Raw genomic sequence first — 15,472 nt, 5'->3', positions numbered from 1 at the left:
GATATACCGGGGGACAGACGAGACAGGGGCACTTGGTAGTAGGACGGACAATGGGACAGTCACATCTCTCTAGCTTCACGGTAACATAGACATAATTGCTTTTACATAGAACTGCATGGTTACCATTTTGAATGGCAAGAATAAATACTTATTACAACTACGTCTTCATGTTCTATGTATGCCTTCATGATCAGAGGAGCCATAGAGCACAGCATTGAGAAGGTGTAGGGGTGGTTTCGCAATCCAGATTCTATAAGGGGCGGATGGAGCCGGACTCATATAGGGGTTTGAGTCTGAGTGCCCTGGTCACTACCCCAGCTCCGTTTTCCCCTGCAAGATTCACCATAAGCCCAACAGTGGTAGCCACTTTGACAATCTGGAGGCAGTTTAGGCAGCATTTCAGGCTGGGCTCCATGTCGATGTTGACACTTATTTGCACATTTGTGCCGTCAGGCTTGGACTTGTCGTTCAGGGGTTGGGGAAGGGAGGGATTGGACAGGTTTGGGGACATGTTTATTCAACGGTGGTTCACCAGTACGAAGGAGTTGTTAGAGAAGTTCCAGCTCCCAAGAACTAATGTATTTAGGTTCTTGCAGGTTTGCGGCTTTTTGTGTAAGGGGATTTCTTCATTTCCCCAGGTACCATCGCCCTCGCTCCTGGATAGGTTCCTGTCTCTGGCTGAGTGGAGGATTTCAGATATCTGTGGCCGGATCCTGTCGAAGGAGCAGGCTTCATTGGAGGAAGGAAGGAGAAAGTGGGAGGGTGAACTGGGTCCGGATTTTGATGGGGGGTGGGGATGGAGTGAGACTCTTCACAGGGTCAACTCCACCTCCTCTTGTGCTAGGCTCAGCTTGATCCAGTTCAAGGTGGTATACAGGGCACAGTTGACCAGGGTGAGGATGAGTGGCGTCTTCTCGGGGCTGGAGGATAAGTGCGAGTGTTGTTCTCAGGGGCCGGCGAATCACATGCACATGTTCTGGTCTTGCACTGAACTTGTGAGCTTCTGGGTCTCCTTTCTCAGCAGCATTTTTATTAAGTATTGTTTGTTTATTGGGGGTGGGGGAGTAGTTGTGGGTGGGTGTATTTTGCAATGGTATTTGTTGTATGTTATTGTTTTATTTTACCTTGTTATAATGCAAAACCTTCTCGAAATAAAAACATTTAAATAAAAAAAGAAAAAGCACTAATATGTCAGAGCTTGTTGTAGATTGAAGGTTGGTATTAAACATAAATTAAGAAAATATTGTTAGTACTTAAATAATATATCTAGTTGGCTCATCTTTTTAATTTGAGATCTGTGCTTCAAGTAATTAACCCCAATGTCTGCTCAGTAACAGTTATTAAATAATTATTTAAATAATCACTTTATTTTTGTGCTATGCTTCATATCCCAGGGCAAGCATCCTGCTCCAGGGCTTTTTTCACTGATCTATAATCAGCCCACCAAGTCCAATCAGAATGACTTTCAGATACTCGAGTCAGAATCTGAAAGATGTACTTGATTACCCCTCAGCAGCATTCGCAAATCAAACAGCTAAGCCAGACATTTATCTACAGTGGGGGGCAGAGAATATGGAAGGAGATTTTTTTCCCAGTTTCAGTGTACAAAAATATTCTGTTTATCACATAAGGCAAAATGATGTGAATCAAGAACATTTTGCTATACCTGTGTTGCCTCCAGGATGAAATCATGGATGATAACTTGCTCTTCATTGGAGAGGCACAGTATGTCTTTGCTGATAAGGGTTACAGTAAAGGCTTCGCAATTCATGGACTCTTCACGACTTGGCCAGTAGACAGATTCATCCTCTGCCTGTTGGAAATAAAACATAGATTTTAGACATTTTGTGGAAGTTTGTATTTATTTATTTTTAAAATAATTTTTAAATTAATTTACGGGATGTGGGCATCGAAGGTTAGGCCAGCATTTATTGCCCATCCCTAGTTGCCTTTCAGAAGGTGGTGGTGAGTTGCCTTCTTGAACTACTGCAGTCCCTGAGGTGTAGGTACACCCACTGCGCTGTTAGGAATGATTTTGACCGTGCGACAGTGAAGGAATGGTGATGTATTTCCAACTCAGGATAGTGAGTGACTTGGAGGGGAACCTCCAGGTGGTGGGGTTCCCAGGTATCTGTTGCTTGTGTCCTTCTAGATTGCAATGGTCATGGGTTTGGAAGGTGCTGTCTAAAGAATCATTGTGAGTTATTGCAGTGCAACTGATAGATGGTCCACACAACTGCCACTGTGCGTTCCCAGGTATCTGCTGTTCTTGTCCTTCTAGATGGCAGTGGTCGTGGGTTTGGAAGGTGCTGTCTAAGGAAATTTGGCAAATTACTGCAGTGCATCTTGTAGGTGGTAGACATGGCTGCCAGTGTTCGTCGGTGGTGGAGTGTTTGAATGTGGAAGGAGGAGCAATCAAGTGTGCTGCTTTGTCCTGGATGGTGTTGAGCTTCTTGAGTGTTATTGGAGCTGCACACATCCAGGAAAGTGGAGAGTATTCCATTACACTCCTGACTTGTGCCTTGTCGATGGTGGACTTCTTTGTTGGGGAGGGGGCAGAAGGTGAATTACTCGCTGTAGGGTTCCTAGTATTTGACCTACCCTGGTAACCACAGTATTAATATGGCTAGTCCAGTTCAGTTTCTGATCAATGGTAACCCCAAGATGTTGATTGCGGGGGATTCAGCAATGGTAACGGCTTTGAATGTCAAGGGACGATGGTTAGGTCCTCGCTTGTGGGAGATGGTCATTGCCTAGCACTTGTGTGGCGCAATGGTAACTTGCCATGGGTCAGCATAAGCTTGGATATTGTCCAGGTCTTGCTGCATTTGGACATGGACTGCTTCAGTATCTGAGTAGTCGTGAATGGTGCTGAACATTGTGCAGTCATCTGCAAACATCCCCACTCTGACCTTATGATGGAAGGGAGGTCATTGATGAAGCAGCTGAAGATGGTTGGGCCTAGGACACTGCCCTGAGGTGATGTCATGGAGCGGAGATGATTGACTTCCATCCACCACAACCATCTTTCTTTGTGTCAGGTATGACTCCAATCCTCGAAGTGGGAATCAGGGAGAGTTTTCTCCCTGATTCCCACTTAGAGGTCATTTCAATAATCCGGAACAGGCTTTCCAACTTTTTTGCATGGTGGGGGGCCACATTTCAATTTTTTTCTCACTCAAGGGGCAGGTGAGTAAATTTTGGAAAGTTAAGGGGCCGGATTCTCCGTTTCTGAGTCTAAGTGCTGACGCCAATGGAGAATCCAAAGACTTTTGTAAGTTGCAGCAAACCCATCAGTGGAACAAAATGAACTGGACAAAGTTGGAAAAGGACATATTCCATTTTAAAAGGGGCAAACTGCTGTACAGACCATGGGCGGGATTCTCTGATCCTGAGGCTAAGTGATGACGCTGTCGTCAACTCCGCGGGCCAGCGTGTGCGCAGTGGGACCGGCGCGATTGCCGCGCATGCGCAGTTGCTCCCTTTTCCGCGCCGGCCCCGACGCAACATGGCGTAGGGCTACAGGAGCCGGAGAGGTTGGCCTCCAATTGGAAGGTCCCGATCGCAGGGCAGGCCACAGCGGAGCCCCCCCCCCCCCCCCGGGGTCGGACCCCCTTCCCCCCACTAGGTCGCCCCCGGATGCATCCACCGCGAAGTCCCGCCGGGTAAGAGCAGGTGTGAATGGCGCCGACGGGACTTGTTATTTTTTGCGTGGCCGCTCGGCCCATCCCAGCCGGAGAATCGCCGGAGGGGGGACCCGTAGAGTGAGCGGCCCTCAACCGGCGCTGATTCTCGGGAGTATCGGCGGGCTGGCGTTGGGGCGGTGTGGCACGATTCAGTCCGGCCTGGCGATTCTCTGGCCCGGGCCCGGGGTGAGGGAATGTCGCCCCATGTCTGCAGGCAGACAACAGAATATACAAAAACAAACATTGAGGTGAAACTTCTGAAAGCTGCTCGTAGGTGGCAGCAGAGACAACTGGACCTGTGAGGAACACTCCTAACTGGGAGATAAAGGCAGCGGAAGGCTCGGGGCCTTCCGGCAGCGGAGACAGCCGGACCCGTGAGAGACACTCCTAACTGGGCCAGGAGATAAAAGGCAGTGCCAGGCTCAGGAGGAAGGAGAGAGACCGGAGGAACACCAGCCCAGCAGCCACACGGACCAGCCAGTTTTGAGGAAGAGCCAGAAACATCCGTATCGGTTGGACTTTTCTTCCTGGGGACGGTGAATATACTCTCTCAGCTCACAGAAATCCCCAATTAATTTAGAGTCTTGAGGTTTTGGGGTGGGTGAGTGGATATATATTTACATATGTGTTTATATTTGCGGGTGTTAAGGTAAATTTGTGTAAAAGTAAGAATTTACGTTATGCCATTTGGTCACTCGTTTTATGCATAGTATTTTCATAACCGGTGTTTGTGTGATAGTTTGAGTTGTGGAGGATCCAACTCTCTTGAATAAATTATTTAAATTTAAACTACCATTGTTGTAGTTTCACCTCCCTTTCACTGTCTGCTCTGGTTGAGTCACAATAATTGCCAGGACATAATTCCGTAGTCGAGGACTCAAAGGGAATCCGAGCGCTTCAAACATGCTCACTCAAGCGAGCTACTGGTTAGGAATAAACAGTGTTCCCTCTTTCTCTCTCTCTTGTGAAGTTGCACAAGGGGGCAGCTTCCAGGTGACATTTCACCATCACAGGAGAAAGACTCACACAGGCTTAGGTGGCAGTCAGGGTAACTGGGGTGGCATAAGGCCAATCCCACTGGTTAAGTGTAAACAGTGAGACTTGTTCTTCTCTCTTGCGAAGCTGTCCCAGTGCAACACTTCTGGGTTATGGTTTCAACACCTGCAGGAGAGAGACACCCACAGTTATCTGTGACACCCAATACCAGCCTGTTGTGGAGTAAAGGAAACCCTTTTCGGAGCACTTACGTGGCAGAAAAACCGGCGCCACACCTGCACCGATTCTGCTGTCAGTGAGGGGCTAGCCCCGGCGCCGCATGGAACACCATTGAAACCCGTGGGTGCGGAATTTGATGGGTCCATGATGGACACTCGCAGGGTTGACAAGCTGCAGCCGCGCTTAAATAACCCCCCCCCCCCCACCACACACACTGATTGGGGCAAAAAAGATGTTGCAGGTTGTGCTGGAGTGCCCAGACAGCTGATGGGTCGGCTAGGGCCAGAGGGCACCCAGGGGGTCACCTATACAACCCAGGGCACCAGATTTAAAGCGGGCTGTCAGCAACATGCGCTGTTACATGGTTGCCTTGCCAGCTGCTGTAATTATGTTGTGTATCCGTCCACCCGACCCCACAGCCCACCTCCTGGCCACCCCCACTACTCCTCCCAGCCTGGGCAGAAGCCTCCTGGCCAGCGGCACGGCTATTGGTGAAGTATGGCAGTGCTGGGCACTGTCCATATGCCCTCTCTCTCTCAGCAGCCACCACGCCAGGTTCATGATTTGTGAGAGCACGCGTGGACCACACTGTCGGCAACTTGGTCCATTGGAGGCGGAGAATCGTGCATGTTGTACTCGTGCACATGTAATACTGCTGCACTGGTAGCAGCTGACAGTACTGTCTGCGCCTGAGGAACCAACAGAAGGCTGTGAAATGCAACTTGAAGTGGTGTAACACAAATTAATTTTTATCGCATCAAATATTAGCCATATGCTCCTTTAAAAGGAGTCAAGAGAATGAAAAGTGGAGTCATGTCTGGTCATTTAAGCACATTTCTCACCAGTGGGCTTGACAGGAAATGATATAAACACAGGAGAATTTAGGTATGCGTGATCATGTAACAACACTGGAAACAAGTGAAGAGTGCGCTCCACAGAACATATATAATTACGCAGTTATTTCTTGAGGATTTTCCCTGCCTGGTTGATACTTTGTAACTACAAAACTGAAAAAAAGAGAACCTTTTATTAAGAGCTTCCATCTCACCGAGGAGTCTTCAGGCTCAGCCAAATCCAACAATCTGCTCTGAAAATTCTGATCATATTTTGATAAACTGTGACAAATTCTACTAGAGCAGCTCAGGCAGTCCGTAACATTCTAAAAGAAAAAGTCCATTCATCCTAACCTCCAATATTAACAGATCCTTAAAAAATTCCAGGATCCAAGGGCAGGATTCTCCGATCTCCAATGCCAAAATCACATTCGGCGATTGGCCAGAGAATCCCCGTTTGCGCAGAAATCGGGGTGGGGTGGGGTGGGGGTGGCGTCGCTTCTGCGATGCTCCACCTCTCCGAAATGGCGTACACTGTGAGTGCGCCGCAAGCCATATGGAGGGCCTCAGAACATCACCTGAGGCCCTCCCCCGATGGGCCGAGTTCCTGATGGCACGGGCCACTCATGCTATTTATTTTCGTGAACCCGGCGTGGCGGCTGTAGACTGAGTCCAGCGCCGCCACAGTTAGGTGGCAGTCGTTCCGCGGGCAGGGGGGGCTTTGTCAGGGGCTGGGGGCACTGGTGGGGGGTGGCGAGCTGGCCAAAGGGAGATATTATTTAGCAGGCTTGGCTCCCACGCGGCCGGCACAATGTTGCACGGACCCGGCAATTCTCTGGCCATATCCGCAGCTAAAGCCGGGGTATTTACGCTGTGTGCCTGCTAGCCCCCTACTAGACGGTGCAGCTTTTGCGCCGGCATCAGCACGTAGTCTTCAAATCGGAGAATCCAGCCCCAAATCCTTTTATCTGGATCTCTTCACCTCAGCCAAAAACTAATCAGTTCCTCTTTGGGTCACACTCTTTGTACCAATTTCATTAAAATACACCCATTAGCCACCTTCTGTGGTGAGGTAATACGCAAATAGGAAAATTAAGCCTTTCCAACTATAATCCCAACTCATTTCATCGAATACATAGAATCCCTACAGTGAGGCCATTTTGGTCATGGACCCTCTAAAAGAGCACCCTACCTGTGCCCACTCCGTCACCCCATAACCCACCATCCTGCACATTTTTGAACAGGAAGGGGCAATTTTAGCACAACCAATTCACCTAATCTTTGGACTGTGGGATGAAACTGGATTACCCAAAGGAAACCCATGCAGACACAGGGAGAATGTGCAAATTCCACACAGACATCCAAGGCCAGAATTGAACCCGGGTCCCTGGCGCTGTGAGGCAGGAGTGCTAACCATTGTGCGGAAGTGCATTTCAACCAAATTACAATTTTACAACTGTTATTTTAAAGGCAATTCTTGTTCGTCACAAATTTGCAACTCATTATCAAGGATATGGGATTGTCATTGATTTGAATATCTTAGGAGCTTGTATTTTCCAACAGATGGTAGATACACATTTATGGTTCCTCTTCTTTCGTTAAAGGTTGGATAGTCAATCTGTTTCTAGGATTTAACCTTATTTACTTTAAAACCCCCATGAAAACCTGTCTCACCAGTCTTTTTTTCTTTTGACTGTGAGAGGTACCTGGCCTTTGCCTGGCGTCTACCCACAACAACAATATATCATAGCAAGTATTACTTTAGTGCCTTTTGCATTGCAATGTTTCAAAGAGCTTCATATAATAAATTACTTTGGAGCGCAGTGACAGTTATTAATAGAGGAAAACATAGCAAACATTGTGCACCACAAATACCCCATAAATATTAAGATGAATGATTTTGTTTCTTTGAGGAAGGAACTTTGGCTAGGAAACAAGAAAACTCCCTAATACTGAATAGAGGCAAATAAGAGCCACCGACTCAAGCAGACAAGACCGTGGTTTATTGTTTCATCCTGGACCTCTGGAACAAACAGATGGGACCTTGTTTCAATAAGAACACTGCAGTGCAGTTCGCAGTACTGAGCCCACAATCTTTTGACTTAGAAGTGAAAGCATTTCCAATAGAGCCAAGTTTGACAAGACAATATTGGGGTCAGTGTCGATGATCCTGGGAGTGAACCCCCAATCACCCCCTCTTTTTAGCAGAACAAAGGGACTGCAACATTGTGCGCCACTTGTCAACGATGCTGATATTGTAAATTTGTCCTTTGTCCTCGTGCACAAAAATTATGGCTTCTTACCATGGCTGTAAATCGATCACTTGTGAGTGAATGTAATGCTATTAAGACTATGCAACAACAACCACTGCTGTAGATGAACTTTGCATTCTCTGTAATCCAATATTTCCCTATCCGAAATACAGTATATGGGATGAACTAGAGAACTCTTACACTGTACTCCTGCTTATTGGAAGTTGCCATTTGCTGCCCTGTTCTTCTTCTTCCTTTGAATGAAGACATTTTAATATTAATCCCACCATCAGTTAAGGATAAGATTTTGTAGAGGGGTGGGGGGGTTATAATGCGGTGTTCTCCAAATCTACACTGCATCCAGTGCCATTACTGGCAGCATGTAAGAGCCTCGCCACAGGAGATGAAAGTCTCACGTTTGAGCTTCACCAGTTGGAGTTTAATGATGCCAATCAGACCTGATGCTATTTTAACCGTGCTGAGGAAACCCAGCTTGTTTCTCCACTGATGTCCTGCTGTCTCATTTGCAGGATTTTTCACTTTTCTACGCTGAATACATGCACTGGTTGCCCAACTGGAGAAAACTCTCAGACAAAAACCCACAGACAATATAATATTGAATCCTTTGAAATCCATCCAAAAGATCTGCTTTTCTGACCATTATTAGATGACTAATTATTCTTTGCAGGGTTGGGAAAGTGGTTGGGCCGAAGTGCGGTGGGCAATCATGGAATTTCTTGTTGACCTACAGCCTGAGCAGACAAGGGCAGAGCTGCCGACCTGAAAGGCTGAAAAGTATCATAACCATCAGGCTGAGTTCCCATTTTCTATTCCAGCTGATCTGTCAGTGTCTGTGTCAATTTCACGGTGTTGCTGCACTGCTGCTTCTGACCTACAGGCAGCTTCATGGCCTTGGTTTTTATTTGCAAAGCCCTCCAGAAAAAGCATGGAGCTGTCTGAAGGACAGCAGCAGCAACTGAGAGAGCTATAGGTTGCAAAATCATTTGTTTGATTGACAAAACCTGGGGATCGTGTCATTAGCATATTTATTGTATATTGTGGGATGGCGCCAGAGAAGTCAGAATGGTACGGTTGTATTAGCTAGATGGTTGAACTGTTTTATAAATGTAGCCACTTTCTGAACATTAGTTGTTTGCTCTGTGATTAATTATCTTTGGAGAATCAGCATTAGGCCTCCAATTTCACTGTTGCTACAGTCACTCTGCCTACAAGCATGATGAAAGAATCTACATTCAGATAGCACCTTTCTTGTTGTCTCAAATCAATTTATAGCCAATTAAACACTTTAGAGTTGTAGTCACTGGTATAATGTCGGCAATGTTATCAAATGGCAGAGCAGGCTAGAGGGTCCAAATGTCTTACTCCTGCACCTAGGCTGGGATTCTCTGAAAATGCAGCTAAGCGTTGGCGCCGGCGTGATCACCGGAGTGTTTCACGCCGGCGCAACGGGTCTCTTGGCCCAACGATTCTGTTGCCCACAGGGGGCCAGCACAGCGCTGGAGTGCTCCGCGCTGTTCCAGCTGCCATACGCGGCTCTGCACTGCCCGTGCATGCGTGTGGCAGTTGCTTACGTGCCGACGCCGCGCAACATGGCAGAGCCACACAGCAGACCAGCAAGGGCATGGGAACCTGGATTGTAGTTTTGGGGTACGGGAGATTGAGAGTATAGAGGTCAGGAGCACAGATTTGACTTCGCAGGAGGGTGCCAGTGTTCAGGTAGGTGGTTTGAAGTGTGTCTACTTCAATGCCAGGAGTATACGAAATAAGGTAGGGGAACGGGCAGCATGGGTTGGTACCTGGGACTTCGATGTTGTGGCCATTTCAGAGACATGGATAGAGCAGGGACAGGAATGTTGTTGCAGGTTCCGAGGTTTAGGTGTTTTAGTAAGCTCAGAGAAGGGGGCAAAAGAGGGGGAGGTGTGGCGCTGCTAGTCAAGGACAGTATTACGGTGGTGGAAAGGATGCTAGATGGGGACTCTTCTTCTGAGGTAGTATGGGCTGAGGTTAGAAACAGGAAAGGAGAGGTCACCCTGTTGGGAGTTTTCTATAGGCTACCTAATAGTTCTAGGGATGTAGAGGAAAGGATGGCGAAGATGATTCTGGAAAAGAGCGAAAGTAACAGGGTAGTTGTTATGAGAGACTTTAACTTTCCAAATATTGACTGGAAAAGATATAGTTCGAGTACATTAGATGGGTCATTCTTTGTACAATGTGTGCAGGAGGGTTTCCTGACACAATATTTTGACAGGCCAACAAGAGGCGAGGCCATATTGGATTTGGTTTTGGGTAATGAACCAGGCCAGGTGTTAGATCTGGAGGTAGGTGAGCACTTTGGAAACAGTGACCACAATTCGGTGACCTTTACGTTAGTGATGGAAAGGGATAAGTATACCCCGCAGGGCAAGAGTTATAGCTGGGGGAAGGGCAATTATGATGCCATTAGACATGACTTAGGATGTGTTGGTTGGAGAAGTAGGCTGCAAGGGTTGGGCACACTGGATATGTGGAGCTTGTTCAAGGAACAGCTATTGCATGTTCTTGATAAGTACGTACCAGTCACGCAGGGAGGAAGGGGTCGAGCGAGGGAACCGTGGTTTACCAAAGAAGTGGAATCTCTTGTTAAGAGGAAGAAGGAGGCCTATGTGAAGATGAGGCGTGAAGTTTCAGTTGGGGCGCTTGATAGTTACAAGGAAGCGAGGAAGGATCTAAAGAGAGAGCTGAGACGAGCAAGGAGGGGACATGAGAAGTCTTTGGCAGGTAGGATCAAGGAAAACCCAAAAGTTTTCAATAGGTATGTCAGGAATAAAAGAATGACTAGGGTAAGAGTAGGGCCAGTCAAGGACAGTAGTGGGAAGTTGTGTGTGGAGGCTGAGGAGATAAGCGAGATACTAAATGAATACTTTTCGTCAGTATTCACTCAAGAAAAAGATAATATTGTGGAGGAGAATGCTGAGACCCAGGCTATTAAAATAGATGGCATTGAGGTGCGTAGGGAAGAAGTGTTGGCAATTCTGGACAAGGTGAAAATAGATAAGTCCCCGGGGCCGGATGGGATTTATCCTAGGATTCTCTGGGAAGCCAGGGAAGAGATTGCTGAGCCTTTGGCTTTGATTTTTAGGTCATCATTGGCTACAGGAATAGTGCCAGAGGACTGGAGGATAGCAAATGTGGTCCCTTTGTTCAAGAAGGGGAGTAGAGATAACCCCGGTAACTATAGGCCGGTGAGCCTAACGTCTGTGGTGGGTAAAGTCTTGGAGAGGATTATAAAAGATACGATTTATAATCATCTAGATAGGAATAATATGATTAGGGATAGTCAGCATGGTTTTGTGAAGGGTAGATCATGCCTCACAAACCTTATCGAGTTCTTTGAGAAGGTGACTGAACAGGTAGATGAGGGTAGAGCAGTTGATGTGGTGTATATGGATTTCAGTAAAGCGTTTGATAAGGTTCCCCACGGTCGGCTATTGCAGAAAATACGGAGGCTGGGGATTGAGGGTGATTTAGAGATATGGATCAGAAATTGGCTAGTTGAAAGAAGACAGAGAGTGGTAGTTGTGGTAGTGAAATGTTCAGAATGGAGTTCAGTTACGAGTGGCGTACCACAAGGATCTGTTCTGGGGCCGTTGCTGTTTGTCATTTTTATAAATGACCTAGAGGAGGGCGCAGAAGGATGGGTGAGTAAATTTGCAGACGACACTAAAGTCGGTGGAGTTGTAGACAGTGCGGAAGGATGTTGCAGGTTACAGAGGGACATAGATAAGCTGCAGAGCTGGGCTGAGAGGTGGCAAATGGAGTTTAATGTGGAGAAGTGTGAGGTGATTCACTTTGGAAAGAATAACAGGAATGCGGAATATTTGGCTAATGGTAAAATTCTTGGTAGTGTGGATGAGCAGAGGGATCTCGGTGTCCATGTACATAGATCCCTGAAAGTTGCCACCCAGGTTGATAGGGTTGTGAAGAAGGCCTATGGTGTGTTGGCCTTTATTGGTAGAGGGATTGAGTTCCGGAGCCATGAGGTCATGTTGCAGTTGTACAAAACTCTAGTACGGCCGCATTTGGAGTATTGCGTACAGTTCTGGTCGCCTCATTATAGGAAGGACGTGGAAGCTTTGGAACGGGTGCTGAGGAGATTTACCAGGATGTTGCCTGGTATGGAGGGAACATCTTATGAGGAAAGGCTGATGGACTTGAGGTTGTTATCGTTAGAGAGAAGAAGGTTAAGAGGTGACTTAATAGAGGCATACAAAATGATCAGAGGGTTAGATAGGGTGGACAGTGAGAGCCTTCTCCCGCGGATGGAGGTGGCTAGCACGAGGGGACATAGCCTTAAATTGAGGGGTAATAGATATAGGACAGAGGTCAGAGGTGGGTTTTTTACGCAAAGAGTGGTGAGGCCGTGGAATGCCCTACCTGCAACAGTAGTGAACTCGCCAACATTGAGGGCATTTAAAAATTTATTGGATAAGCATATGGATGATAAGGGCATAGTGTAGGTTAGATGGCCTTTAGTTTTTTTCCATGTCGGTGCAACATCAAGGGCCGAAGGGCCTGTATTGCGCTGTATCGTTCTATGTTCTAAGGTAGGCTCCCCCCCCGGATCATGCGCGCCCGCCGATCGGTGGCCCCAGATCACGGGTCTGGCTGCCCCACTTGGCCGGCCACCGCAGCTGCGATGCTGAGCTCCCACCAGGTGGAACCATACGTGGACCACGCCGGCAGGAACCCGGCTGGTTGACAGTTTAGAATCGCCGCGGGGGCCTCTTTCAATGGCCCCTGACCAGCGCCGCGTCGACTCCGGCGCGGGCTCAGAGAATCCCAACCCTATGGAATGGATGAGATGAGCTACATGGCCTTTGTAATTATCTTGCGAACAGTGGGTGGAATCGTGGGTGAAGGTCTATTTATTTTGATGTCTACTACGAGTAGGATTTGTGGGGTGACATTGTTAGGGCAGGAGTGCAGTTTTTTGGGATGAGATTATCAAGACAGGAGTGCGTTACATGGTTGTAGTGAATCAGTAACCTGTTTTATGCTGCACAAGACTCTCAAGTGTCTTTTCCATTAACTTCAATGCCCTTTTGTCAACATATTTATTGTCCCACTCTGTCTCGGTGATTTGATGAGATTTTTGCAGTTTTTAGCGTCATAAAGTTGTGTTGCACAATAGATATTGAAAATATATTGCAGTGAGAAGCAGCAATCAACAGAGTCTTCAGACTCGCTTATCAAGAAACAACAGATACAACCGTGAATCACTCATGCTTTCTTTCCTGGCCTCTTAAAAGTTGTGGCGTACAGGGACTCTATTTTGTTTTACTGAGAGACAAGACCTATGTTGTTCAATCATTCCACCATGTTACATAAGGGTTATCTGATCTTTCTACCCTGTGAGATTACTGATAAAATAGAATCCAATTGAGCAGCACAGGGGCGCAGTGGTCAGCACTGCTGTCTCACGCCGCCGAGGACCCGGGTTGAATCCTGGCCCAGGTCACTATCCCTGTGGAGTTTGCACATTCTCCCTGTGTTTGCATGGGTCTCACCCTACAACCCAAAGATGTGCAGGTTAGATGGATTGGCCACGCTAAATTGCCCCTTAATTGCAAAAAAAAAGAATTGGGCACTTGAAATTTTTTAAAAATAGAATCCAATTCCACCCCTTCTATGAAATGTTATATTCAATAATATATTGCACCCAGGCAGGAATAAATCTTCTAATTATTCTGCAGTTTATCTGGGTTGCAAGTATTATGGGCGAGATTCTCCCAAAACAAGAGAAATGGTAAAGCTGCCGTAAAACCCGGGCGGGTTTTACGGCAGCGCGCCCCTTCCCGACGGGGGACCGATTCTGGTCCCCGGTCGGGGCTAGCAGCCCGACGCCGTAAGCTCCGGCAAGACGGGCTTAACGAAAATCGTTAAGCCCGCTTACCGGAGTTAGCGCCGGCTGACGCGTCATATGACGTCAGCCGCGCATGCGCAGTTTGGAAGACTCCAACCCGCACATGCGCGGGTGACGTCATCGCGTTTTTGCGCGGGCCGGGTTGCCCCTCAGCCGCCCCGCGAATGGATACTGCGGGGCGGCGGAAGGACAAGTAGTGCGCGGGCATCGGGCCCGCTGCCCGCGATCGGTGCCCACCGATCGCGGGCCCATGGCACCCTTGGCACGGCCGTGGTACTGCCGTGCCAATCGGTGCCATGGTTATAAAAAGCGAGTTGGTGACGCCGTTTTTACGAACGGCAAGACCAGGTGTGTTTGCCGTTCGTGAAAACGGCGGAAAGGGCTGGGACTTCGGCCCATCTAACAGCTGTGAATCGCTGCCGGCCGTAAAAAAACGGCGGCAGCGATTCGGGTCGGGACTTCGGCAGGGGGGCGGGAGAATAGCGGGAGGGCGGGAAAAATGTCGGGAAGGCCCTCCCGCTATTCTCCCACCCGTCGTGGGGGGCGGAGAATTTCGCCCTGAATCTTTCCTCAAGTCTTTCTGACAATGAGGTCAAATGGTGCAATGTGTAGAACATGTTAATGAGAGATGAGGCAGTCACCAAAATTAGTGTTATTGTCCGCACAGTGTCATAAATAACCAATAGGATATTTTCCTGTCAAATTAACAAATTGAATGATTCTGATAAAGTAAAACTTGTACTTCCTGGTTTCTTTAATAGTTGCAGTGGGGTTACTTGAAGGACTCACAAAAACTAACACTGCATTATATTGTTGCTACTCTAAAGTTTAATGAGCCATGCTATATAGGTATTGAACAATTCTTGCAAGCAGAGGGCAACAATGGGTGTTATCATTTTACTTGTACCGTTCAGTGATTTGTGAATTAACTAGTGATTCTTGAAAAGGGGGAGATACCATATATGATTCAGGAAGAGAATTAAGTTGGGGGATGGGGAAAAAGGGGCCCGGAAAAAAGAGGAGCACCAGGGCTCTTGATTTCTATCCCTGGCCTTGACTCTTTGAGTTGGATTGAGGATGTCACCTCAACATGGGAAGTTTGTAGGGGGCAAGAATAGGGACTCTCCAGCCACTAGGGAGTGTGTAGTACAGATGTGGCCCCAACAGCTAGGGGACTAAAACAAACATTTTCTCGATTTTGTGTGGTGAGAGATTAATGGTGAGCTGTTTGATTTGCCAGGTTGTTGTTGTTACTAGTTCTGTGACTCTGCCTTGGTGGGGGAGGGTGGGGATTGTGGTGGGCCAAAGAGAAATAGTGCCTTGTCAGTTGCGCGAATCCCGGTAAGAGGTTTTCCAGTCTTCAGAGGGGGAATGGTTCACCAGGTGATTTCAATTGAAGAGTGCGGAGGAGGTTTTTTCAGGTTTATCATGTGTGGGTTGAGTTTGACGCAAGGTGATTTTTCCAGCTGTGCTTCCTTCAGTGTGATAACTTTCTTTTTAAGATACTGCACTAAAGATTGTTTATATTCCCAACATTTGCTTTAATGGCTGGAAGTTTCCAGC

The 15,472-nt window shown here is 47.5% G+C and overlaps 1 protein-coding gene across 2 annotated transcripts in view; it reads right to left on the bottom strand.

The window, feature by feature from the left end:
* The window catches only part of LOC119973064 (receptor-type tyrosine-protein phosphatase gamma-like), a 1,019,600-nt gene that overhangs the window by 11,054 nt on the left and 993,074 nt on the right, over positions 1 to 15,472 (bottom strand). For both annotated transcript variants that reach the window (XM_038810525.1, XM_038810526.1), the window contains one exon: positions 1,667 to 1,813. In XM_038810525.1, the coding sequence (XP_038666453.1) occupies positions 1,667 to 1,813 (147 nt within the window). The remainder of the gene's footprint in view (positions 1 to 1,666; positions 1,814 to 15,472) is intronic.

This window comes from Scyliorhinus canicula, chromosome 11 (assembly GCF_902713615.1).
Source record: "Scyliorhinus canicula chromosome 11, sScyCan1.1, whole genome shotgun sequence".
NCBI lineage: Eukaryota > Metazoa > Chordata > Chondrichthyes > Carcharhiniformes > Scyliorhinidae > Scyliorhinus > Scyliorhinus canicula.
Note: the sequence above shows the minus strand (reverse complement) of the source record. Positions and strands in the feature narration are given on the sequence as shown.